This window comes from Callithrix jacchus, chromosome 12, assembly GCF_049354715.1.
Source record: "Callithrix jacchus isolate 240 chromosome 12, calJac240_pri, whole genome shotgun sequence".
NCBI lineage: Eukaryota > Metazoa > Chordata > Mammalia > Primates > Cebidae > Callithrix > Callithrix jacchus.
Window position 1 is genome coordinate 96,267,591 of NC_133513.1, and position 27,201 is coordinate 96,294,791.

Consider the following 27,201-nt stretch of genomic DNA (forward strand, 5'->3'; position numbering starts at 1 on the left):
CGATCTCCCCTCTCTTCTGGGGGAGAGGCGCTTTCCAAGCATCTACCTGCCCAGAACCTCCCAGGAGATGCAGAGGGCCACCTGGAGAGAGGCTCTCTGACTTTTCTCCTTGGGGACCCTGAGCCACCTGAGGGAGGAGCAAGGCCTCGCCCAGCGGGTTCCCACTGCAACTGGGAAAACACGGCCTCGCCCTCAAAACCCAATAAGAGGGTGGGTGTAGGGGACACCTCTCAGAAACCCCTAACCTCCCAGTGGGTTAAAGAAGAAAGAGGAGATAGGGTCACGGGATGCGACAGAGCTGTGTAGTTTCCGGATGGGAAACCTCAGTCGTTTAGGGCACCCCTCCGCTGGAGTCACTTCAGAAGCAGTGGATTCTTGGGGAGAGGCGCCGCGGACAGGAGCGACTCCGACACAGATGGCCCTGACCCCGCGCCCCAGGTCATCGAGCGCGCAGCTGCAGTAGTTGCTGCGCCTCCCCACCCCCGCTCCTGGATGCCCCCCTTCCCTCTCGGGGCCAGGCTCAGAGCAGGAGCTCCGCCCCCAACGCGCCGCCCCAGTCCCAGCGCCTTAAAAGCCAGCGCGCACCGCCCCGCCGCGCCCTGCCTGCCGCACCTCTCCTTTCTTCTGTATCTCCAGCCGAAGCCCACGCCCGGCCCGGATCCCGGCACCATGAGCTTCGGCTCGGAGCACTACCTGTGCTCCTCCTCCTCCTCCTACCGCAAGGTGTTCGGGGACGGCTCCCGCCTGTCCGCGCGCCTCGCCGGGGCCGGCGGCGCTGGCGGCTTCCGCTCGCAGTCCCTGTCCCGCAGCAATGTGGCCTCCTCGACCGCCTGCTCCTCGGCTTCGTCGCTCGGCCTCGGCCTGGCCTATCGCCGGCCGCCGGCATCCGACGGGCTGGACCTGAGCCAGGCGGCGGCACGCACCAACGAGTACAAGATCATCCGCACCAACGAGAAGGAGCAGCTGCAGGGACTCAACGACCGCTTCGCAGTGTTCATCGAGAAGGTTCATCAGCTGGAGACGCAGAACCGCGCGCTGGAGGCCGAGCTGGCTGCGCTGCGGCAGCGCCACGCCGAGCCGTCGCGCGTCGGCGAGCTCTTCCAGCGCGAGCTGCGCGACCTGCGCGCGCAGCTGGAGGAGGCGAGCTCGGCGCGCGCGCAGGCCCTGCTGGAGCGCGACGGGCTGGCCGAGGAGGTGCAGCGGCTGCGGGCGCGCTGCGAGGAGGAGAGCCGCGGTCGCGAAGGTGCCGAGCGCGCCCTGAAGGCGCAGCAGCGCGACGTGGACGGCGCCACGCTGGCCCGCCTGGACCTGGAGAAGAAGGTGGAGTCGCTGCTAGACGAGCTGGCCTTCGTGCGCCAGGTGCACGACGAGGAGGTAGCCGAGCTGCTGGCCACGCTGCAGGCGTCGTCACAGGCCGCGGCCGAGGTGGACGTGGCTGTGGCTAAACCAGACCTGAGCTCGGCGCTGAGGGAGATCCGCGCCCAATATGAGTCCCTGGCTGCTAAGAACCTGCAGTCCGCGGAGGAATGGTACAAGTCCAAGTTCGCCAACCTGAACGAGCAGGCGGCGCGCAGCACCGAGGCCATCCGAGCCAGCCGCGAGGAGATCCACGAGTACCGGCGCCAGCTGCAGGCGCGCACCATCGAGATCGAGGGCCTGCGCGGGGCCAATGAGTCCTTGGAGAGGCAGATCCTGGAACTGGAGGAGCGGCACAATGCCGAGGTGGCTGGCTACCAGGTAAGGGCTGGGGCTGGGTGTGGGAAGGGTTGCCCTCACCTCTCCCGCGCGTTCCCGCTTCCTCTGGTAAAACTGGGCCCTAGGACTTAAGGGGAGGGCAAAAGAGAGAAGAGAAGAGCCCCGGCCGGAGGCGCTGGTAAACAAAAAGCCCTGGAGTCTTTACTAACTTTAGGGAACGCCCCTCATTTATGTTCCTGCCCCAGCCCTTCAAACAAAGAAGCCCTTAAACTTCTTTGAGGTTCGAAAACCTAACTATGCATGTCTGTCAGCAAGCGGGTATACACACACCGGTGGTCCGGAGAACACTGTCCCACCCAAAGTAGGACTGACCTTAAAGGGGCGGGTTACATGGGCGGTGCTGTCTCGGCTATCTGGCTTGTTTGGTTGACTTTGAAAGGCTTTCTGTGCGTTCTGGAAGGTATTCATGGAGTATGGTACGCTTCAGGGTTGAAGGAAGAATGCCGTCCTGAACTGGGAAGGGTCCTATCCCATTTTCTTGACTTTTGCCCTCCAGAAAGTAGATTGGGAGCCAACAAGCTGAGCAATGCTTGAGCTATTAGCAACCGCCCTGCTCTACCCTAACACACACACACACACACACACACACTTGAGCTAGTAGCAACCGCCCTGCTCTACACACACACACCCTTGAGCTAGTAGCAGCCGCCCTGCTCTACACACACACACACACACACACACACACACGATTCCCTTGTCCACCAGCCGACATTTTTTAAAGAAAGCCTTCGCTAGTTGGCAAAACGTGAAAGGTCGGGGCGCTGTCCACGGTGCTGATCTCGAGTTCTTCCTGTCTCGGAAATGATGTCTCTCCCTTTTCGTGTCCCAGTTATGAATCTCTCGACAGTTAAACTGCTTTGATTTTTTTTTCCTGCAACACCAACATATCAGTCTTGGCTACCTGCAATTAAAGGTCACCTCGTAGACAACATCAATTTTGGCTTTCATGGATGGCTTAGCACTAAACAAAAACCACTTAATTTGCTCAGCAGCTGTGAGCTCCCACTTGAAAATTCCTGTTTCATTAATATTTTTTTCATCGTAAGTGTATGTGATAAATCACAGAGATGGTTTTCCTTTGTTCTAGTGTATGTATTTTTTTTCCCCATCTTTCTCTGTCCTCTAAGCTCCTGTGAAGGTATTGATTGGCTGTTTCTTACCAACAAAGGCCACTGCATCTTCAGTTTTACTATATAAGACATTCTGGGATTATGACCATAAAGGGCACAGAGGTAGGAGACAGGGTAAATGCAAACTGTAGAAAAGAATTAAAATACTATGGTTCAGTTTCAAGGTGAACGCTCCTTTGAATAGAATGACAATTCAGAAACTTGCAGTAATTCTAGCTAGGATTAAAGCTTATATTTGGTGAAATTAATAGGGCTTGGGAACACTGGTAAAATAGAAGCAAGAAAGGAATGATATCTCAAAAGTACCATTTTAATCAGAAGCTAAAGAATTCTTATTGATGTTCAGGTATTTGCTATTTTTTACAAATAACTTCCTATGATGAAGGACGAAAGCCTGCTTGGACTGTTTAGGTTAGTTTGGTATTGCAGTATCATTCAAATAAGTACTTCCATTTCTACTTCAAAATCTGGAACTTGAACTTTTCACTATGTACCCTTGCCCCTGGATGGCCCGAATTAATCACATTTGGCTAATTGAGACTTCATTTTTTTCTTCCAGAAGCCTCCAAGGATGAGCTAGGTGGTATTCTGGATTGCTAGCCCAGTATTTCTTTTTTGTTTGTTTGTTTGAGACAGAGTCGCACTCCATCGCACAGGCTGGAGTGCAGTGGTGTGATCTAGGCTCACTGTAATCTCTGCCTCCTGGGTTCAAGTGATTCTCCTGCCTCAGCCTCCTGAGTAGCTGGGATTACAGGCATGTGCCACCACACCCAGCTAATTTTGTATTTTTAGTAAAGACAAGCTTTCTCCATCTTGGTCAGGCTGGTCTCGAACTCCTGACCTCAGGTGATCCTCCCTCCTTGGCCTCCCAAAGTGCTGGGAGTACAGGTGTGAGCCACCGTGCCCAGCCTAGCCCAGTATTTCCACACAAAAAAAGGATAACTTACTTAGAGCTGCCAGCTGAATTGGGCTTTTCCATGTCCTCTGTTTGCTTGTTATAGCCCATACATTCTAAGAGGTAGTGACAGTTTGGCTTGGCTTGTTTGCAGTAAAAGGCTTTCATCGTTAGACAATAGTAGGGTCATCCAGACATGGTCTACAGGAAACAAAAAACAGCAAAGAAACTGCAGCTCTTCAGTGCTGCCCCTATCAGCTTGAGTCTTTAGAGCCACAGAGGACCTGCTGATGGGAGTGGAAGAGGAGGTCAGATAACAGAGATGTTCCTTACTCCTTGGGGCCTAAGGCTGAGGTGGGGCTCAACCTTACCTGCGGATCCTAAAGGCCTGATGCCACAAGGGTGTCTCTGACTGTTCTGACAATCTTAGCAGTGCTGACCGAAAGAAAACCTCCCTTTCTACAGTGAGATTTAGCCATTGTTTTCTTGCCTTCTCACCCTGTCCCCACCTTTCACTGCAGTAATGGGAAGATGTTCTCTTTCTTCTGCTAGAGATTAGTGATAGGGCCATTTTCCTTTTCAAGTTTGGCACCCTCTATGAAACAGGAAGGCCCCATTCAAGTTCCGTCTTCTCTGTCCCAGAGAGCTGATAGCCTATTTGAGGAGAGAAAGCTTCTTACACTTTTGAAAGGGCAAAAAATGATTCAAGGTGATACAATAAATACACAATAGTGTATGAGAGAGTCTGAATCAGGCAAGAGAAGAGCTGCATAAAAAGCCGAAGGGGGGCTGGGCGCGATGGCTCAAGCCCTGTAATCCCAGCACTTTGGGAGGCCGAGGCGAAAGCCAAAGGGGTTTCCATTTCTGACACTGGGCAATTCCAGTGCCTACATAGCCACTTCAGCACCATTTGAGTTCCAGTTCTATTAAAGATGTCCAAAGACATTTCTTGGAGAGTACTCGGGGTCTCAGGCCTCTATTGTGGTCAGTCTTGAAAAGTTGAAGCTTTCCTTGAAAGACCTTGCTGAATGATCAAGATCATTGCAGGTTAATGCTCTCCAGGGAGAAAAGCCAAGTCTGCTGTTTTCTCTCCATTATGAGATTGGAGTACAGCCTAATTAAATAGCAGGCAGGGACTGGCCCCTTGGAGATTGGAGGTGGCAGTGGCTGCACATAAATCCATAGCTTGATAGATTCATTTCTAAAATTAGGTACATTTGGTCTTTTGTAAGCTCTTCCACCTGGTTTTTGTTTCACTATTTTGTTTGCCCCTCCTTATCTTACTATATTACTGTCACCTGGGCCACCATGATAGCATCTTTATAGAAATAAATTTAAACTAGTGGATCCTAAACCCAGTGACACTCAGGTCAAGTGGGGGCTTAAAAAAATAATCAGGCCCACTCCCAAAGATACGGGTTCAGCAGTTCGCAGGTAGGGCCCAGGAATGAGCATTTTTCTTTTTTTTTCTTTAAAAAAATTTTTTTTAAAGATAGGGTTTCACCATATTGGTCAGGCTGGTCTTGAACTCCTGACCTCAGGTGATCCACCCACCTTGGCCTCCAAAGTGCTCGGATTAATTACAGGCGTGAGCCACCATGCCCGGCTAGGAATATGCATTTTTCAATAAAAGTGCTGCATCCTGTTGGTCCTCAGACTGATTTTGGAGTACACTGATCTAAACCACTTCTTCCAGTAAAGTAGTTTACAGAGATAGGTATAATGCAGGGCTTTTGAGTGTGGTAGAGGAAAGAAAAAGATGGGGACAAAGGAAAGATAGGAGTGAGAATAAAGCACGCATGGTGAACCACAAATAAAAGTCCTCTGTCCCCACCCAAGTTGATTATGCAGAGCAGTAATTCCAGATAGCCTCTTTCAGTCAGACTATGGGGCACTCACTACTGCCCCCCTGACCGAGGGCCCCCAAACGTGCTGAAATCCACAGCTCTGTCGTTCTTCTTCAACACTGCAGATGCTAGTGTGGCCAGTTCCTTTCTCTTACTCCACCCGGCATCCTTCCAGCCATGGGCACAACGCTCAGCATTTGTGTGAACTCCTCCAGGAGAGACCCCAGCTGGAGCTGGGCGTGCCGCTCTCGCGTTCCCTCAGGCTGAGCCGGCAGCCGCTGCGTGGTTGGGGGAGGGGACGGACTGCGGCTCTCTGCTCAGATCTCGAGCTGGAGGCCATCTTTGGCAGGGCTTTTGAAGGGCAATGCAAGACACAGCCTGATGTGGGGAGGAGAGCGCAAACAAAGAAACTGGACATTGAAGAGCAATCAATGGTCAGCACACAGCACAGTTGCTTCTGAAAGGAGCAAAGTCGTTCTATTGTCTACAGTGATCTGTAAAATAGACATGTGAAATCTGTAGCATAGAAGTTCAAGGAACTCTCGTCTAGAACTCAGCTCCACAACCACCTCTTATTCAAAAAAACAGCTATGAAACAAAAGTAATGTTTTAAGCAAGGACCTAATTAACCTGCTGATGAGACGTATTATCTATCTCTAAGTCACATATTAGGAACTTGGCCTCTTTAATGCCCCCAGCCTATTCATAACATGATTTCAAAATGCTTTTTTATTTGGTTTCAAGCCTGCAGCAAGATAGAGAATGGGGACCACTGGAGTCAGGCATTGTTAAGACGAGTAGCAGCAGATCCGTTCATCTTTCAGAACAAAGAGAACCAATAAGCAGCAACGCTGATTCCAACATCGCTCAAGTCACTTTAGAAAGGCTTTTTATTCAAAATTGTTACTAAAAAAAATCTGGTGCTTTAAGGTATATGCCTCTAACTATCCAATATTAAAGTGTTATGATACATTAGTTTTCTTAGTTATCTAAGGGGTTGGTAATAGTGAAGGCTTGTGATAAATTTGTCCATATCATCAAAAGGATAGAGGGCTATGTGGTGTGATATTAACAGTAAGAATCACTAACATTTATTGCGTTCTTCCTATTTGCCATGCTGTTTTAATGCTACTAATTTAACAGATAATGGACTCAACATATACTAATGTATACGTGAGATATAGTAAATTGGAATCCTCATTTGAGGATCTCAGAACACCTTAGGAAAAGAATAATCATTATAACTTTCTGTATGCAGAAATAGAAGATAGGAAGAAACTAAAATGTAGAAAACTGGCTGAGGTCCAGTGGATGTTAGTGGCAGGGCAAAAACTGCAACCGAGAGTCCCTAATGAAATCCTCCTCTTATCTTCATATAGCATTCCTCCTCCTTCTTTGCATAATCATATTTTCTTCTTTCTCCTTTTTCCCTCACCCTAGACTCTTTTCTCTCTTACCATAGTAATATTGATTATCTTGCCCCTAATAGGTCAGTAGCAGAGTTGATTATAACCTCAAATAGGAACTGTCAGGTAAAATTTCTCAGTAAAAATCTCTTTAAGCCCTCATGATCTCTTAACACACTTTGAAATATATGCATCACTGTCCAGTATAATACGTATTTTTTCTACTGACTGTCATTCCTTGTTCTGTACCCATCAGTCAATTGAGACTCTTCTTTGCAATATTCCTGTCAATATTTATAGAACAGGTAGGTGGCATGAATTTTAATTCTGCAAATTCTCTTGATTTGGAAGTTTGCACCCCCTGATGTCTCAGCCCTGCCTTTTACCATTGCTTCATCATTCTCACACAGGGGAGTTACACAGGACTGTCAGCACTTACTTTCTTGAGGTTTCTGATATATTTATCTGCATCACTGTTTCTTAAAAATAGCACCCAATCATGCATTGTGTCCTTTCCTCTTTTTTTTGAGACGGAGTTTCGCTGTTGTTACCCAGACTGGAGTGCAATGGCATGATCCCGGCTCACTGCAACCTCTGCCTACTGGGTTCAAGCAATTCTCTTGCCTCAGCCTCCCAAGCAGCTGGGACTACAGGCGTGCACCACCATGCCCAGCTAATTTTTGTATTTTTAGTAGAGACGGGGTTTCACCTCGTTGACCAGGATGGTCTCAATCTCTTGACCTTGTGATCCACCCGCCTTAGCCTCCCACAGTGCTGGGATTATAGGCGTGAGCCAGCGCGCCCGACCCCCTTTTTTTTTGAGACGGAGTTTCGCTCGTTACCCAGGCTGGAGTGCAATGGTGCGATCTCGGCTCACCGCAACCTCCGCCTCCTGGGTTCAGGTAATTCTCCTGCCTCGGCCTCCTGAGTAGCTGGGATTACAGGCACACGCCACCATGCCCAGCTAATTTTTTGAAAATTTTTTTTTTTTTTTTTTTAGTAGAGACGGGGTTTCACCATGTTGACCAGGATGGTCTCGATCTCTTGACCCTGTGATCCACCCGCCTCGGCCTCGCAATGTGCTGGGATCACAGGCTTGAACCACCGTGCCCAACCTTTTTTTTTTTTTTTTTAAACAAGCTCTTGCTCTATCACCCAGACTGGAGCACAGTGGTGCCATCGTGGCTTACTGCAACCTCCACCTTCCCAGATCAAGCAATTCTCTCAGCTCAGCCTTAAGTGATTCGCCCACCTCAGCCACCCAAAATGCTGGGGTTACAGGCGTGAGCCACTATGCCATGCCCTGGAGACGTTTTCTTGTTACCACAACTGGGAGAGGGAAGTATGCCATAGACGCTGCTAAACATCCTGCATGTCACAAGACAGCTCCCAATAACAGCCCAAACATCAGTACTGCCAAAGTTGTAAAACTCTGTTACAGAGGAAAGCAACAGAAAATAAACTAGAATAAACTAACAAATTGCCAAGGCCGGACACAGTGGCTCATGCCTGTAATCCCAGCATTTCCAGAGACTGAGGTGGGCAAATCATGAGGTCAGGAATTCAAGACCAGCCTGGCCAACACGGTGAAACCTGTCTCTACTAAAAATACAAAAATTAGCCAGGCATGGTGGTGTACACCTGTAATCCCAGCTACTCGGGAGGCTGAGGCAGAAGAATTGCTTCAACCCAGGAGGAGGATATTGCAGTGAGCTGAGATTGCGCCACTGTACTCTAGCCTGGGTAACAGAGCAAGACTCCGTCTCAAAATAAAAAACCCTAATACAAGAAGAAGATAATTTTATATAATGATAAGAGCTAAGAACAGGGTGGCTGCATTCAGCTGAATGCTTTTTTTCTAATTTGCCCTCCTATTGGGGGGTATCTTTTTCTAATTTGCACAAGGTTCCTGCATGGGCTAGCAGCTGCTCCGGCTTCAGGTAAAATAAAGTACTGGGTTGGTGGAGGGAAGATACTTAAATTGAATGCAAAGAAAGACCTTTTTTTTTTTTTTGAGACACATTTCACTGTTGTTGCCCAGGTTGGAGTACAATGGCGCAATCTTGGCTCATTGCAACCTCTGCCTCTTGCGTTCAAATTTTTCTCCTGCCTCAGCCTCCCGAATACCTGGGATTATAGGCCTGTACCACCACACCTGGTTAATTTTTTGTAATTATAGTAGAGACAGGGTTTCTCCATGTTGGTCAGGCTGGTCTGGAACTCCCGACATCGAGAGATCCACTGCCTTGGCCTCTCAAAATGTTAGGATTATAGGCATGAGCCACTGCACTTGTCAGGAGAGGACATTTGAACTGAAAATTTTTTTTTTTTTTTGAAATGGAGTTTTGCTCTTGTTGCCCAACCTGGAGTACAATGGTAGCGATCTTGGCTCACTGCAACCTCCAGCTCTTGGGTTCAGGTGATTCTCTTGCTTCAGCCTCCTGAGTAACTGGGATTATAGGTGCACGCCACTGCACCTGCCTAATTTTTGTATTTTTATTAGAGACAGGGTTTCACCATGTTGGCAGTCTTGAACTCCTGAACTCAGGTGATCCACCTGCCTCAGCCTCCCTAAGTCGTGGAATTTACAGCCATGAGCCATTGCGCCTGGCCTGAACTGAATCTTGTATGACAAGGAGTCAGCCATGTAAAGACTAGCATTTTGGTAGAGGAAATTACAAGCCTAAAAGGCCTGGGACAGCAATAAACTTGATGTAGTTAAGGAGCAAAAGAAAAGGCCAGGCTGGGCAGGGTGGCTCACATATGTAATCTAAGCACTTTAGGAGGTAAAAGCAGGAGTATATCTCTTTCTCTCTTTTGTTTTAGAGATGGGGTTTCACCATGTTGGTCAGGATGGTGTCAATCTCTTGACCTTGTGATCCGCCCACCTTAGCCTCCCAAAGTGCTAGGATTACAGGTGTGAGCCACCACACCCAGCCAATAGGAGTGTCTCTTGAGGCCAGGAATTTGAGACCAGCCTGGACAACACAATGAGACCTCATTTCTACAAAAAAAAAAATTTTTTTTTAATTAGCTAGGCATGGTGGTGCACAGCTGTTAGTCCCAGCTGCTTGGGAGGCTGAGGCAGGAAGGTTGCTGGAGCCCAGGAGTTTCGAGGCTGCAGTGAACTATGATCACACCACTGTACGCCAGCCTAGGCAACAGAGCAAAACCTTGTCTCAAAAAAATAAAATCCTTCTGGCTGCTCAAGGACTATAAATATAAAATGATTTCTCTTCCATACTTTAGTTTAAAAAAAAGAATTCTGTGAAATAGTTCTGCTTTCTCCTTACCTATAATGTAAAACATTCTCAGTAAGGTGACTGATTAGTGGGCTTCCAGGAAATCATCGAAATGAATAGAGGCAAATCTCGCTGTCCTCTCTCTGCTTTCCACAGTAGAAATTTTCTGAATCTAAGCTCCTAACCTGAGGCTTTGGGTTTTGGAAAGGACATGCCACAACAGTTATTTAGCAGCAACACAACAAGCAAGGGAGGGATGCTAAGTAAGTGTAAAAAAGCAATCATCTCCATGTTCAGTTGAGAACTATTTGCCATGTCACCATCCTGAAAAGGGCAGGTGTTCACTTGCCCTCTGGGTAAAAGTTCCCAGTTCTCACCATGAGTCCAAATCTCCTGGGGGCCTTGATGAAAAAGATGCAAATGCTGGGACCCCACCCCAGAATCAGTGAATCTGGATCTGGGACAGGCCTTGATATAAGCAAGTTATTCATTAGGTGGTTTTAATGTGTAGTCAGGGTTGAGAATCCTTGCCTTCTGCAAATCTCAAGGAATTTCAGCTGGTTTGGCCTAACTATTTTGGATCTGATGTTTTTCAGGATAGCATTGGGCAGCTAGAGAATGATCTGAGGAACACCAAGAGTGAGATGGCACGCCACCTTCGGGAATACCAGGACTTGCTCAATGTCAAAATGGCTCTTGACATTGAGATAGCAGCTTACAGGTACTACAAAGAGCCTGCTCACCCAAGTAAATCCAGTCACCTGGGAGCAGTGCTACCCAAATAAGTGGGTCTAGTCTCTCTGGCTTTTGATTGGGGAGGGAGGGAGGGAGGGCATCACTGGCCCCTCTCAAGTGAACTGACCTCTCTGTCCCTCTACTTAGATATAAGCCAGCTCCACCTTACAAGTCCCAGAGTATTCTGTGTACCTCTGCAAGGATTTAAGGGGATAATGTGAGGACACAGAGGTTAAAATAAAAACCCATGAGACTTGTAACTTTAAAAATAGGGTTTGGGGCCAGATGCGGTGCTCATTCCTATAATCCCAGCACTTTGGGAGGCCAAGGCGGGTGGATCACTTGAGGTCAGGAGTTCAAGATCAGCCTGGCCAACATGGTGAAACCCCATCTCTACTAAAAATACAAAAATTAGCCAGGCACGGTGGCACATACCTCTAGTCCCAGCTACTTGGGAGGCTGAGGCAGGAGAATTGCTTGAACCTGGGAGATGAAGGTTGCAGTGAGCTGCGATCACGTCACTGCACTCCAGCCTGGGAGACAGTGAGACTCTGTCTGAAACAAAAAAAAAAGGGATGATAAAAACTATTAAGAATTATGAAAAACATGGTTTGGGGGCCACTCTTTTATAGGACTGTTTAGGCCACACTGAGAATAATCTGGTATCTGAAATAGTGTCATTCACTGGCTTTTGTTATTGCTAGTTCTATTCCCTTTGTATCCTTACACGCTGAAAAAGTACAAATCTCAAATCCAGGTTGAATTAGGCAGTTCCTGCCACCTTTGTGGACATCTCACCTCCTTATCCCTATTGCAGCTAAGGTGTTAATTAGGAAAATTACTTCTCCCTAGAGGTTTGTTGCTAATTGCCAAAAATGGGTGTGATGTGGCCAAGGGGAGTTGTAGGTTTTCCTTCTGGAATATATTTGTGAATAGGATAGGTTTCCCTTTGACAATGATTTAAACGTAGCTGGTGCCGAAGGGGTGTATGTGTGTGTACACCCATGCACAAGCTCCAACTCTTTGAGCTTTGAAATTAAATATTTATTAGTTTCAATCTCATGAAGAAACTCCAAAGTCCTTTGGAATCTCAATCAAATGAATCAGGACTGGACGGTTGCGTTCTGGCGGCATGGGAAGTTTCAAGTTGCCTTCCTAAGAGTTTTTCTCTGTTGAATTTACAGGAAACTGCTGGAAGGCGAAGAGACACGTTTTAGCACCAGTGGGCTAAGCATTTCGGGGCTGAATCCACTTCCCAATCCAAGTTATCTGCTCCCATCTAGAATCCTCAGTTCAACCTCCAAAGTCTCATCCACTGGGCTATCACTTAAGAAAGAGGAAGAGGAGGAGGAGGCATCTAAGGTAGCCTCTAAGAAAACCTCCCAGATAGGGGAAAGTTTTGAAGAAATATTAGAGGAGACAGTAATATCTACTAAGAAAACCGAGAAATCAAATATAGAAGAAACCACCATTTCGAGCCAAAAAATATAATTCCATTGCTTTGAAAGAGTTAATGCTTAAGAGGGAATGATATGCATTTGACTTGTTAAACAGCCTGTTCCTGAAACATAACACCTGCTACACTACTATGAAATGTCTTCAAGGCTTCAGTCTCATATTTAGTATTGAATACTTACATTCTCTAATAAGAAAACCACCCCTTAGATTGAAGTAAACTGCAGTCCTGGAGCAATCACAGATGAGTTATCTAAGAATACAGCTTTCTGACCTTCAGCTCACGCTTCACAGTGATTGATGATTCAGGTGCAGAGGAAGTACAAACTAAGGTGCTAAATCTGTGATCATCGTCATTTGCTGTGAACTGAAATTATTCACACGCCAGCCATTATCCAGCTAAATGATCTTACTCTAGATACCTAAAACATAAGATCGCTGCCAAAGATAAACTAATGGTCCACACCCAGTTCCACTCTGATAGAACTGTTTCACAAATAATAGGTGTTTGTTTAATGGACACTTTCCACCTCCCTCAGTTCCATATATCCTTTTCTTCCATGCAGGAAAAAAAATAGTCTAGTGTAGTATTCTTCCCTTTTAAACACATTTTGATTCTTCTCAAAAGAACTTGCCCCTCTTAGCTCTCTTTGCTCAGTGGCTAAAATTAGATGCATGTTGACCATGTCTATGATTCGTGTAATGACTCCTCCCTGCCCATTTCATATTCTTTCAATCCTGTAGGTTAAAAAAAAATGGCAGTGATGAATTTTAAGGGTTTCCTCCAACAAATAAAATAATGAAAAGAATCCCTAGACTTTAGGCTTTCAGCTTACACAAATCCATTTAATTAGGAGAAAAAAACTATTAAGGATGTAGCTTTTCACCTTTACTTTAGAAGCTCAGTAATAGTTATTCCAAACTGTGATTAAGCTGAACTTAGATTTAGTAGTATAAACTAGAAGAAGTGAGTATTCCTATGAGTGGAAAAAGCCAAGGTGTCATTTAAGTGTCAGTTCATTTGTGGTGATAATAGAATTAGCTTTTTCATTCCCTTACCCTTAGAATCCACTCATTCCCTTTCCCGCTAGTCTAGGTCCTAAAGAGGCCTTGCTTTCACTCTTGTATGCCTTTTATGAGTACTAAGTATAGGATATTTTGTCACCAGAACACAATGCTATTGCCCCAAAGTAAAAGAAACCACTTCTGGTCAATCAATACCACCAGCAAATATAAAAAAGAAATATTTCTCTTTTCTAAAAGACTTCCCCAACATTTACCCCATGGCTGCACAGTTGGTGTGGTCCTGTCGGAGAGGAAGAGATACTCAGACCAGAGGAGGGGTGTGCATGCGCCTACCCGCTTGCTAGAAGTAGATTCTGGACAGCCAGCTCTTCATCTGCCCAACTGTGTAGCATCTGCATTGCCCAGTCTTTCACTTGTGCCAAGGTTGATGCAGGATTTGTTCTCTGTCCAGCAGTCACTTCTGCCAGAGCTGAAGAGTTGCCCCGTCTCTCTTCGACGTCTCCTTTAAGAGCTCTGGTGATAAGGACATGATGCTTTTACTGAACTTTCTTATCCTAGCACATGCTTCAATAGTTCAAGGAACTTGAAATACTTTTCCTTACCTTTACCCCATCCCTATCTTTACTCCTCACACTTACTGTAAGACATTAGTAAAATAAGAAATTAAAAGTCATGAATCCCACCAACATAATTTGTGTTCTGTGGTTTCTGCCCTTTTACTAAGAGAAGCACTCTTTGGGTTCAGAGTCAGTCTGGCTCTGACTGATTTGTGTCTGTTCTTTTTAGTGACCCTTAATTGCCATGAACTCATTTATAAAAGAAAGACATGGCCAAGTGTGGTGGCTCACACATGGAATCCCAACATTTTGGGAGGCCAAGGTGGGCAGATGGCCTGAGCCCAGGACTTCAAGACTAGCCTGGGCAACACAGGGATGCCTCATCTCTCAAAAACATATAAAAATTAACCAACTGTGGTGGCGTGCACCTGTAGTCCCACCTTCTTGGGACTAGTCTCACTTCAGTCCGAGAGAGGAATCACACCACTGCACTCCAGCCTGGGCGACAGAGTGAGACCCTGTCTCAACAAAATGAGTCCAAGAGATTGGGGGAAAGCCTGCCTGCAGCATGTGCTAATGATATCCCATATGACTTTCAGATTCATTTGTCAATGTCATCCCCTGCATCCTGAGACATTAATAATAGCTAGACTTGCCAGGTGTGGTGGGTCATGCCTGTAATCCCAGCACTTTGGTAGGCCAAAGTGGGCAGATCATCTGAGGTCAGGAGTTTGAAACTAGCCTGGCCAACATGGCAAAACCCTGTCTCTACTAAAAATACAAAAATTAGCCAGGAGCGGTGGTAGGTGCCTGTAATCCCAGCTACTTGGGAGGCTGAGGCAGGAGAATCACTTGAATCTGGCAGGTGGAGGTTGCAGTGAGCTGGGATCGCACTGTTGCACTCCAGTCTGGGCAACAGAGCAAGACTCCATCTCGAAAAAAGAAACTTTTACCTGTTTTCTGTGTGTCAGATGCTATATGAGGTAGTAAACATAGAATTATATAAACCTCACAACCACTCATTAGGTATGGTATTTGTATACCGATTTTACAAATGAAGACGTAGAAACTCAGAATAACAAGGTTAAGACCCTGGTCTGGGCCAGGCGCAGTGACTCATGCCTGTTATGGCCAAGGCAGGTGGATCACAAGGTCAGGAGTTTGAGACCAGCCTGACCAATATGGTGAAACCCCGTCTCTACTAAAAATACAAAAATTAGCTATACATGGTGGCAGGCACTTGTAATCCCAGCTACTCAGGAGGCTGAGGCAGGAGAATCGCTTGAACCCAGGAAGCAGAGGTTCCAGTGAGCCCAAATCACATCATTGCTCTTCAACCTGGGTGACAGAGCAAGACTCCATCTCAAAAAAAAAAAACAAAAACCCGGGTCTGATATCACACAGTAAGTGGCAGAGCTGAGATTTGGACCCTGGTCTTCCGTCTGACTCTACACTGCTGGCTTTTCTTCTCTATGTTTTTTTTGTTTGTTTGTTTTTATGAGCTGGCGTCTCACTCTGTTGTTCAGGCTGGAATGCAGTGGCATGATCTCAGCTCACTACAACCTCTGCCTCCAGGTTCAAGTGATTCTCCTGCCTCAGCCTCTGGTGTAGCTGGGATTACAGGTGCCCGCCACCACGTTCAGCTGATTTTTTTATTTTCAGTATACCTGGGGTTTGATCACGTTGGCCAAACCCCAACGTGATCTCTATGTTTTCTCTCTGCATAAAAGAAAGTGTCCTTGCTGAAGGGAGTAGAAATCTTTCTTTTTATCTTCTGTTTCACCCCCCTCTCACTATGTTTTACTTAGTTTCTCTGTCCAAGAAAACTTTTGCAACATCAATTCCGGCAGGCAAGCTGCTACACTAGCAGACTTCCTCAGCCAACTGCCTTCCTCCATTGCCAGGAGGTAGCTCAAAACTGGAATCTGGGCCCAGCCAACCGCAAACCACCTCTGCTTCTGCCAAAAATTCTATAGAATTGGGTACTAGTTTTCTATTTAAAAAAAAGGAGGTGGGGTGGCCTTTCTTATAATTTAGCAAAGGAATTCTGCAGCTTCCCAGCAAGGGGCCAGGAGGTGAGGACATATTACAGAAGGGACAATTCTACAAGAGGTGATCAATCCAGGACACTTAGAATTCATTCTATCACACTGGCTAACGAGGTAAGAGCTAAGCAACTGTCTGAAAGCTACAGCCCAAAGTTTAGATCCAGGGTTAATGTAAGTCACAAATAATTGTGGGCATAAACTTCTAGAACTTAGCTGTGAACTCAAGCAGAGGACCAAGTGCCACCATAAATGGCTCTAAGGACAAACATGAAATAGCTTTTTTTTTTTTTCTGGTTCACATTCTCTCATGAGGTTGCATGAAATAGCTTTTAAAATGTATTTAAGGCCAATCACGGTGGCTCACATCTATAATTCTAGCACTTTGGGAGGTGGAGGCAGGTGGATCACCTGAGGTCAAGAGTTCGGGATCAGCCTGGCCAACATGGTGAAACCCCATCTTTACTAAAAGTACAAATATTAGCTGGGGGTGGTGGCACACGCCCAGAATCCCAGCTACTTGGGAGGCTGAGGCAGGAGAATCACTTGAATGGCGGGGTGGGGAGTTGGAGGTGGTTGTGGTGAGCCGAGATGGTGCTACTTCACTCCAGCTTGGGCAAAAGAGCAAAACTTCATCTCAAAACAAAACAAAACAAAAAAGTATTTACAAACTGAGGCCAGGTACACTGAATCAAATCTGTAATCCCAGCACTTTGAGAGTCAGAGGTGGGTGGATCACATGACTCCAGGAGTTCAAGACCAGCCTGGGCAACATGGTGAACCCTGTCTCTACAAAAAATACAAGAATTACCTGGGCGTGGTGGTGTGCACCTATAGTTCCAGCTATTTGGAAGGCTGAGGTGGGAGGATTGCTTGAGCCCAGGAAGTTGAGGCTTCAATGAGCCCATGATGGTGCCACTGCACTCCAGCCTTGGTGACAGAGTAAGACCCTGTCTCAAAAAACAAAAACAAAACCCAAAACAAAACAAAATACAAATCTACTGCAACAGAAAGCAAATTGAAAGTTTCCAAGGCTTGGCTGGGCACAGTGGCTCACGCCTGTAATCCCAGCACTTTGGGAGGGCTAGGCAGGTGGATCACCTGAGGTTGGGAGTTCGAGCCCAGCCTGACCAACATAGTGAAACCCCATCTCTGTTAAAAATACAAAATTAGCCACGCGTGGTGGCCGGCGCCTGTAATCCCAGCTACTTGGGAGGCTGAGATAGGAGAATCGCTTGAACCTGGGAGGCAGAGGTTGCAGTGAGCTGAGATGGTGTTTTTTGCACTCCAGCCTGAGCAGCAAGAGCAAAACTCCATCTCAAAAAAAAAAAAAAAAAAAAAAAAGCGTTGCTAGGGCTGAAGAGAGGAGTCAGTGGGGCATGACTATTCAATGGATACAGGGTTTTATTTTGGTGAAAATGTTTTGGAACTAGATAGAGGTGATGGTGGCAAACCATTGTGAATCATTCACTTTAAAATGATTGGTTTTATGTTATATAAATTTCACCTCAAATTTAAAAACATACTAGTAAGAAATTTATGGAATTATCAGAAAAATATAATCATGAACATCTCACACACTTTCCGTCCTGGCTGAGACCACTGTGTACAGCCACCCTGGGTCACTTCCAGTTAGAAGTAATCCCATTAGGAAAACAAACCAGATCTAATAAGAATATTGATTTTGGCCAGGCACAGAGGCTCCTCCTGTAATCTCAGTACTTTGGGAGGCCAAGGCAGATGGATCACCTGAGGTCAGGAGTGTGAGACCAGCCTGGTCAACATGGTGAACCATGTCTGTTGGTGAAGAACGTCTGTTGGTAAAACCCTGTCTCTACTGAAAATACAAAACAATTAGCCAGGCATGGTGGCAGGCTCCTGTAATCCCAGCTATACCAGAGGCTGAGGCAGGAGAATCACTCGAACCTGGAGGCAGAGGTTGCAGTGAGCCGAGATCACGCCATTGCACTCCAGCCTGGGCAACAACAGCAAAACTCTGTCTCAAAAAAAAAAAAAAAAAAGAGTATTGATTTTAAAACAGAGCCCAATGAAAAAGTCAGAAATCTCTCTGGACATAAATGTGTTTAAACACACACACACACATACACAGAGCTGGAAATGTTGCTTACTTATAACTGCCACCACTGACTTTCAACTAATATTATTTTTATTACTATATCATCAGATGTCTCTAAATTTCTGAAAAACATCTAAATTGTAAGAATACATTTATTTTTCTTAGAAAAAAATAAGTTTATGTACCTAAAAGGTTTTCTTGTGTGTGTGTGTGTGTGTGTGTGTGTGTGTGTGTGTTTTGACAGAGTCTTGCTCTGTTGCCCAGGCTGGAGTGCAGTGGCACAATCTCGGCTCACTACAACCTCGGCCTCCTGGTTTCAAGTGATTCTCATGCCTCAGTCTCTGGAGTAGCTGAGAATACAAGTACGTGCCACCACGCCCGAAGCTGGGGTTTTGCCATATTGGCCAGGCTGGTCTCGAACTCCTGGCCTTAAGTGATCCGCCTGCCTTGGCCTCCCAAAGTGCTGGGATTATAGGCATGAGCAACCCCACCTGACCTATACCTGAAAGTTAGCACAGTAATTTCAATGGAAATAACAGAAAGTGGGCTTCATGGGTGTTTAAAGCAGCACTCATAAGTGACATGTTATTTTTCTTTATAGAACACACAATACTGGCTTTGCAACATTTTCAAACATAAGGTACAGGTCACATTGATGTCATCAAGCATTTTGCAATTTTCAAATATCTCACATGCCATTTTCAAAGAGGTAGGTGCTCCTGAATCTAGCCAAATAAAGGACTGTTTTAATTATATTACCACGTCCTGCTGCATACCCTTAAAGGATGAAGAGAGATTACTACACAGATCAAAGGGCTTCTCTCCTCCTTTATTGATCTCCTAGAAGATGGTTTGACTTCCCCCATGTTTTATGATGATATTTCACAAGCTTACTAGGTGGGAATGGAGACCAGCTAAGATTTATAAACCCTTTCTTATATTCCCTTTAAAACACACACACACATACACACAGAGCAGGATTATGGTAAAATGGAGTGAGTCACACTGCAGATATTTAAAGACTTATTTTTCTTCAGGGTCTCAGGGATTCTGAATAAAACAAAACAAAGGAAGCTCAAGCTATGAAGAAAAATGAAGATAGATCTTAGAGGGGTCTCTAGGCTTGCTTCCTCACTGATTAATCCCTGTGGATCACCACATAGCTATTCTCTCTGATAATGAGGCAAATGATCTCTGTTCTGAGTCTGAGATGTTTTGTTCTAGCTCTATAACACACTCTTAAGGGTTTTAGAATGCTCAGCAGAGTGTAACCAAGATCATATATATAAATCTAGAGTTTTGGAATATAACAAGTGGCAGCTTTTAGTCAACTGCTGATTATTGCACATGACAAAAATTGCATCTTTTCTTAAAAGTGCTTATTAAAACAAATGTAACTCATAGGTTCATTTGCTATGCTACATGTATGAATAAGTGAGAGGTGTAATGTCAATCTTCCATGGTTTCCTGGCATAAGAATTCATACATGACATATAAAATTCCTGATACCCTTTAGGGCTAAACAATTCTTTATTTTAAACTAAGACTTTAGCTTAACAACAGGAACTCTTTCTGGTGACTGAAACTGTCTGTCTGTGGAATAATCTAGTCATAACGCAGAAACAGAAGAAATAAGATTGGAATTAGGATGAAAGCAGAATGCAGGTTCAACTTCCGAGCCTGAGATGTTAATCGCCAAGATGTATCCTTATCCCTCTCCCGGTTATTGATAGAAGCAGGTAAAGTGATAAATATGTAAGAAAGAAGAAGGGAAAAAATAGATGGCTCAACAGCAATCTTGTACTATTAATAGACCCCCTTATTCGTCAGAAAGGAACTAACTTGGCAAAGTAATCTGAGAAGTGACTATGTATGGATCATATTTGAACTTGATAATAGATTGTGCCAGGTACTGTTCTCAGTCCTTTAAACATTCACTTGATTCTCATGAAAACCCCTTGAATTAGGTACCACATTGTTCCCTTTTTTTTTTTTTTTTTTTTTTTGAGATGGAGTCTCGCTATGTTGCCCAGGCTGGAGTGCAATGGCACAATCTTGGCTCACTGCAACTTCCGCCTCCCAGGTTCAAGCAATTCTTTTGCCTCGGCCTCCTGAGTAGCTGGGATTACAGATGCGTGCTACCATGCTTGGCTCATTTTTTATATTTTTAGTAGAGACAGTGTTTCACCATGTTGGTCAGGCTGGTCTCAAACTCCTGACCTTGTGATCTGCCTGCCTTGGCCTCCCAAAGTGCTGGGATTACAGATTTGAGCTACTGAGCCTGGCCTCTCCATTGTTCCCTTTTATAGAGAAGGAAAACTAAAGTTTACAGAAGTTAAATAATATGTCCAAGATCACACAGTTTGCAAGCAGCAAAGATGGCATTTTATGTTTTTGTGGTTTTTTTCTTTTTCGAGATGGAGTCTTGCTCTGTTGCTAGGCTGGAGTGTAGTGGCGCCATTTCGGCTCACTGCAGTCTCCACCTCCTGGGTTCAAGCAATTCTTCCTCAGCCTCCTGAATAGCTGGGATTACAGGTGTGTGCCACCACACCCAACTAATTTTTGTATTTTTAGTAGAGATGGGTTTTACCATGTTGGCCTAGATCTCCTGACCTCATGATCTGCCTGCCTTGGCCTCCCAAAGTGCTGAGATTACAGGTGTGAGCCACCGTGCCTGGCCTTTGTTTTTGAGACAGTCTCACTCTGTCACCCAGGATGGAGTTGCAGCAGAACAATCTTGGCTCACTACAACCTCTGCCTCCTGGGTTCAAGTGTTTCTCCTGCTTCAGACTCCTGAGTAGCTGGAACTACAGGCACTTGCCACCATGCCCAGCTAATTTTTGTGTTTTTAATAGAGATGGGGTTTCACTCCGTCTCGAACTCCTGACCTCAGGTGATCTGCCTGCCTTGGACTCCCAAAGTGCTGGGAGTCCAAGGGATTACAGGCGTGAGCCACTGCGCCTGGCCTAAAGCGGAGATTTTAAGCTATGCAGTCTGGCTCCGTGATGTATGTCTTTAATGACTATGCAATACTGCCTTTATGTCTTCTTCTTCTCCTTTTTTTTTTTTTTTTTTCAGAGACAGGGTCTCATTCTGCTACCCAGGCTGGAGTGCAATGGGGCAATTATAGCTCATTGCAGCCTTGAACTCCTGGGCTCAAGTGATCCTCGGAAGTAGCTGGGATTATAGGCACAAGGAACTGCACCCGCTTCCCTGCCTTTATTTCTATTTGGGAAAAAAAAATGTTCCTGGCAGCCTTTGTCTTCATCTTTTAATTTTAATTTAATTTTATTTATTTTTATTTTTATTTTTTTTGAGACAGAGTTTCGCTCTTGTTACCCAGGCTGGAGTGCAATGGCGCGATCTCGGCTCACCGCAACCTCCGCCTCCTGGGTTCAGCAATTCTCCTGCCTCAGCCTCCCGAGTAGCTAATATTACAGGCACACCCCACCATGCCCAGCTAATTTTTTATATTTTTAGTAGAGACAGGGTTTCACCATGTTGACCTGGATGGTCTCGATCTCTTGACCTCATGATCCACCCGCCTCAGCCTCCCAAAGTGCTGGGATTACAGGCTTGAGCCACCGTGCCCAGCTATTTTATTATTTTATTTTTAAAGATGGGGTTTCACCATGATGGCCAGGCTGGTCTGGAACTCCTGACCTCAGTTAATCCACCCACCTTGGCCTCCCAAAGTGCTAGGATTACAGGCGTGAGCCACTGCACCAGGCATTTCATCTTTTAATTTAAAATATTATTCCACTAGCTTTTCTCTTAGGGAAAATGTTTCTTGAGAAACATTAGAAGAAAAACATTGTTTCTCCTTTCAATGAAAATGGTGTCATAAGAAGAAGCTCTGTAAAACCACAGACACCAGCAGCACCAAATCAAAATGTAGTATTGATTAACTCATAATACCTATTCTGTGTAAGTAACTACTTGGCAGGCTTTCAGGAGATCAATATGTCATTTCATTTGTGAGAGGACTATTAATCTCTATAGGCAATAAAATTTAGATTTCACAAGTCCAGTTTTGAAGAGAAGCCAATCAAACTCATGTACACAACAACATAATGAAAAATAATAAAAAATGAGGACCTCCTCTTAAGATATGGTCTACTAGAGAAAACAAAGATGAACATTCAGAATCAGCATGTGCTTGAATCTTTTCTGTTATCAGGGGTTTCCAAGAAAACAAAATACAGCATAGTGGTTACAATCATGAGAGGTTATTTTATTTTATTTTTTATTTTAAGGCAGAGTTTCGCTCTGTCGCCCAGGCTGGAGTGCAGTAGCGCAACCTTGCCTCACTGTAACCTCTGCCTCCCGGGTTCAAGCAATTCTCCTGCCTCAGCCTCCCGAATAGCTGGGATTACAGGCATGTGCCACCATGCCCAACTAACTTTTGTTTTTAGTAGAGATGCGGTTTCACCATGTTGGCCAGGTTGGTCTCAAACTCCTGACCTTATCTGCCCACCTCGGCCACCCAAAGTGTTGGGATTACAGGCATGAGCCACTGCACCCAGCTGAGTTTTAAAGAAAAGAAAAACAGAATAATAATTGTAACAATTAGTCACACATACATCTGATGAGCAATTACAACCTGGTGAAACTATAAGAACACTTACCTAGGAGTGGATAACAGGGTATGCACTTCAGGCAAGCTGAATTGAACAAATAAAGGGGTCCAAGGTGTTACTTTCAGGAATCCTAAACCAAGTCTCTGTAGGAGAGGGGAGAGTATGTCACGGTCTGTGTTAGCTTGGAGTTCAAAGGAAGAACTGTTGGAAACTAGGTAAGAATGCATCTGATCAAGCAGGAGAGAAAGGCAGTGCAGAGGAAGGAGAGTGAAGCCCAACGTCAGCAGAAATGGCTGGGATCTGTATTAGAGAGAAAACGTGATGGCATTTAAGGGAGGAACGAGAAACCTGCTAAGCACTCATTCTGCCAGATTAAAACTACCACCAATGGCCAGGTGCAGTGGCTCATGCTTGTAATCCCAGCATTTTGGAAAGCCAAGGAGAGTGGATCACCTGAGGTCAGGAGTTTGAGACCAGACTGGCCAAAATAGTGACACCCCATCTCTACTAAAAATACAAAACTTAGCTGGGCATGGTGGCAAGCACCTGTAGTCCCAGCCATTCAGGAGGCTGAGGCAGGAGAATCGCTTGAACCCGGGAGGCAGAGACTGCAGTCAGCTGAGATCATGCCACTGCACTCCAGCCTGGGTGACAGAGTGATACTCTGTCTCAAAAACAAACAAAAAACTACTGGCCTGGTGTGGTGGCTGATGCTTGTAATCCCAGCACTTTGGGAGGCCGAGGCGGGCAGATCACAAGGTCAGAAATTCGAGACCAGCCTGGCCAAGATGGTGAAAACCTGTCTCTACTAAAAATACAAAAATTAGCTGGGCGCAGTGGCATAAGCCTGTAATCCTAGCTACTTGGGAGGCTGAGGTGGGAGAATTGCTTGAACCTGAGAGGTGGAGGTTGCAGTGAGCCAAGATCACGCCATTGCCCTCCATCCTGGGCAACAGAGTGAGACTTTTGTCTCAAAAAAAAATTACCATGAAGTATTCCTCTGGGCATCTTTGCTTAATATTACCTCAGTTAGGCAAAATAAAGGGACCTGGAATTGTCCCAAACAAATCTTTCTTTAGCCATTGAAGTTAGCCTCTAGAGTCTGTATACTTCATATGCTCTATGGTAAACTTTTGTGCAGATTCGGGTATTTAATTTTGTTCCTGTTTCTGTTTCTGTTCCTAGTAAAAACTCCTTTTGAAAAAGCTTTCAGCCAGGCAAGGTGGCTCATGCCTGTAATCCCAGCACTTTTTGAGGTTAAGGCAGGCAGATCACTTGAGGTCAGGAGTTCAAGACCAGCCTTGGTCAACATGGTGAAACCCCATCTTTACTAAAAATACAAAAAATTAGCAGGGTCTGATGGCTCACGCTTGTAATTCCAGCTATCCGGGAGGTCGTGGCAGGAGAATCACTTGTAATCCCAGCTACCTGGGTGGCTGAGGCAGGAGAATCGCTTGAACCTGGGAGATGGTGGTTGCAGTAAGCCAAGACTGTACCACTTGCACTCTAGCCTGGGTGGCACAGCGAGACTCCGTCTCAAAAAAAAAAAAAAAAAGGGAACCACAGTGGCTCTGGCCAGTTGTCCTGGCGCTTGAGGAGGTGAGGCTATGAGTTCAAAGCCAACCTGAGCAACATAAGAAGGTCTACTTCATTAACAACAACAACAAAAAGTGGCTGTATGCCATATGAAGAATATATGCAATTGGGAGTGGGATAGGAAGCGTGCATTGCTTTGCCAGGTGCGGTGGCTCACGCCTATAATCCCACCGAGGTGGGTGGATCACGAGGTCAAGAGATCGAGACCATCCTGGTCAACATGGTGAAACCCCGTCTCTACTAAAAATACAAAAATTAGCTGGGCATGGTGGTGCGAGTCGGTAGTCCCAGCTACTTGGGAGGCTGAGGCAGGAGAATTGCTTGAACCCAGGAGGCGGAGATTGCGGTGAGCCGAGATCGTGCCATTGCACTCCAGCCTGGGTAACAACAGCGAAACTCCGTCTCAAAAAATATATATTATATAATAGATATATATAATATATATTTTTTAAATAAAATAAAAAGCTTTCATCTCAGCTAAATTAAATGCATGCTGCTGGTGGTGACAACAAGACTAACACATGTATCTGGGCCTTGTGCACCTTCTGCAGAGATAAAGTGAGAACAGGTAAGTCGGGAAATCCGCATGAATCAAGACTGGACATTTGAGCCTGACAGACATGGTGGTTCATGACTGTAATCCCGGCACTTTGGGAGGCTGAGGTGGGCAGATCACTTGAGCCCAGGAGTTCAAGACCAGCCTGGGTAACATGGAGAAACCCCATCTCCACTAAAAATTCAAAAATTTGCCAGGCGTGGTAGCATGCACCTGTAGTCCCAGCTACTCAGGATGCTGAGGTGGGAGGATCGCTTGGCCCCAGGAGACACAGCCTGAAGTGAGCCGAGATCACGCCATGGTACTCCAGCCTGTGAAACAGAGGAAGACCTTATCTAAAAAAAAAAAAAAAAAAAAAAAAGCCGGGAGCGGTGGGTGCGGTGGCTCACGCCTGTAATCCCAGCACTTTGGGAGGCCGAAGCAGGCAGATCACAAGGTAAAAGTTCGACACCAGCCTGGGCAACTTGGTAAAAACTTGTCTCTACTAAAAATACAAAAATTAGCTAGGTGTGGTGGCGGGCACTTGTAATTCCAACTACTTGGGAGGCTGAGGCAGGATAATCATTTGAACACAGGAGGTGGAGGTTTCAGTGAGCCAAGATTGTGCCACTGCACTCCAGCTTGGGCGACAAGTCGAGACTCTGTCTCAAAAAAGGAAAAAAAAAAAACAAAAACAAAAAAACGGGATTTTTTCTTTTTTAGAGACAAGAGTCTCACTTTGTTACCTGGCCAGAGTGCAGCGCAGTGGGGTGATTGTAAGTCACCAGACCTCCTGGGCTCAATCTTCTTCCCTCAGCCTCCCAAATAGCTGGGATCAGAGGAGCACCCAACAGCTAGCTAACTTTTAATTTTTTTTTCTTCTGAGACAGGGTCTACCTCTGTCACCCAGGCTGTGTGCAGTGGTGCAATCTCGGCTGACTGCAGCTTCTGCCTCCTGGGCTCAAGTGATCCTCCCAACTCAGCCTCTCGAGTATCTGGGACTACAGACTTGTGCCCAGATACTTGAAAAAATTACCATGCTCAGGTAATTTTTGCATTTTTTATAGAGTTAAGGTTTCACCATGTTGCCCAGGCTGGTCTCAAACTCCTGGGCTCAGGCAATCCTCCCATATTTGCCTCCCGAAATGCTGGAATTACAGGCATGAGCCATGGTGCCCAGTATCTGGCTTATTTTTGCTTGTGTTTTTTCCCTCATTTAAATTTTTGACCTTGTGGTTATCTGAAGACAGCTATAATGTATTGCCTTTCCACCAACTGTATTTTTGCTTCTCCAAGTTAACCAGAGGCACTTGTTTTAGCCCTTATTCTTTTTTTTTTTTTTTGAGACAGTGTCTCTGTTTGCCCAGGCTGGAGTGTGACAGCACAATCTTGACTCACTGCAACTTCTGCCTCCTGGGTTCAAGCGATTCTCCTGCCTGAGCCTCCCAAGTAGCTGGGACTACAGGTGCCCACCACCACACCTGGCTAATTTTTGTATTTTTAGTAGAGATGGGGTTTCACCATATTGGCCAGGCCGGTCTTGAACTCCTGACCTCAGGTGATCCACCTGCCTCAGCCTCCCAAAGCGCTGGATTACAGGTGAGCCACCACGCCTGCCCCCAGACCTTATTCTTGTTTAGCTTCTGGGTCTGTCCCCATCGCCATCCTCTATTCTGTCTTCTACTGGAAAACCTTCTATCTATCAGTACCTTTGAAGTATGCTACCTAGAACAGGATAGAGATGCATTTGAGATTAAAACTATTCCCCCCCACCTTTTTTCTCCTCCCCCCCACTTTTTGTTTTCCTTTTAATTCCTAGCAGGGCAAGGTGGCTCATGCCTGTATTCCCAGCACTTTGGGAGGCTGAGGTGGGCAGATCACTTAAGGCCAAGAGTTTAAAACCAGCCTGGCCAACATGGTGAAACTCCATCGCTACTGAAAAATACAAAAATTAGCTGGGCATGGTGGTTCGAGCCTGTAGTCCCAGCTACTTGCGAGGCTGAGGCAGGAGAATTGGTTGAATCTGGGAGGCAGAGGTTGCAGTGAGCTGAGATTGTGCCACTGCACTCCAGCCTAGGCAACAGAGCAAGACTGTCTCAAAAACAACAAATAACTTTTAACTCCTTGATGTGAAACTGTGTTTGTTACTGTAGCCCATGAACACATTGGTTTTGGGAATAGCTACAGATTTGTACAGCAATCACTTGGCATACTTACTTAATTTACAGGCCAAGCAGATTTAACCAGGTATCTACTTAGTTCTTTGCAATTTTTGGAGGTCAAGTCCAGGAAGGTGGAAAAAAGAAAAGGTAGGCTGGGT

At 45.7% G+C, this 27,201-nt stretch overlaps 2 protein-coding genes across 2 annotated transcripts in view; one reads left to right on the forward strand and one right to left on the reverse strand.

The window, feature by feature from the left end:
* The window catches only part of NT5C2 (5'-nucleotidase, cytosolic II), a 195,670-nt gene extending 194,928 nt beyond the window's left edge, over positions 1-742 (reverse strand). The window contains exon 1 of the mRNA XM_035268955.3: positions 613-742. The gene's annotated coding sequence lies outside the window, so the exon portion shown is untranslated. The remainder of the gene's footprint in view (positions 1-612) is intronic.
* On the forward strand, positions 597-14,177 carry INA (internexin neuronal intermediate filament protein alpha). The gene is made up of 3 exons (XM_002756568.6): positions 597-1,737; positions 10,872-10,996; positions 12,195-14,177. Exons 1-3 carry the CDS (start codon positions 670-672, stop codon positions 12,499-12,501), a joined length of 1,500 nt encoding a protein of 499 aa, XP_002756614.1. The 5' UTR covers positions 597-669; the 3' UTR covers positions 12,502-14,177.
* The last annotated feature ends 13,024 nt before the right edge of the window (positions 14,178-27,201 follow it).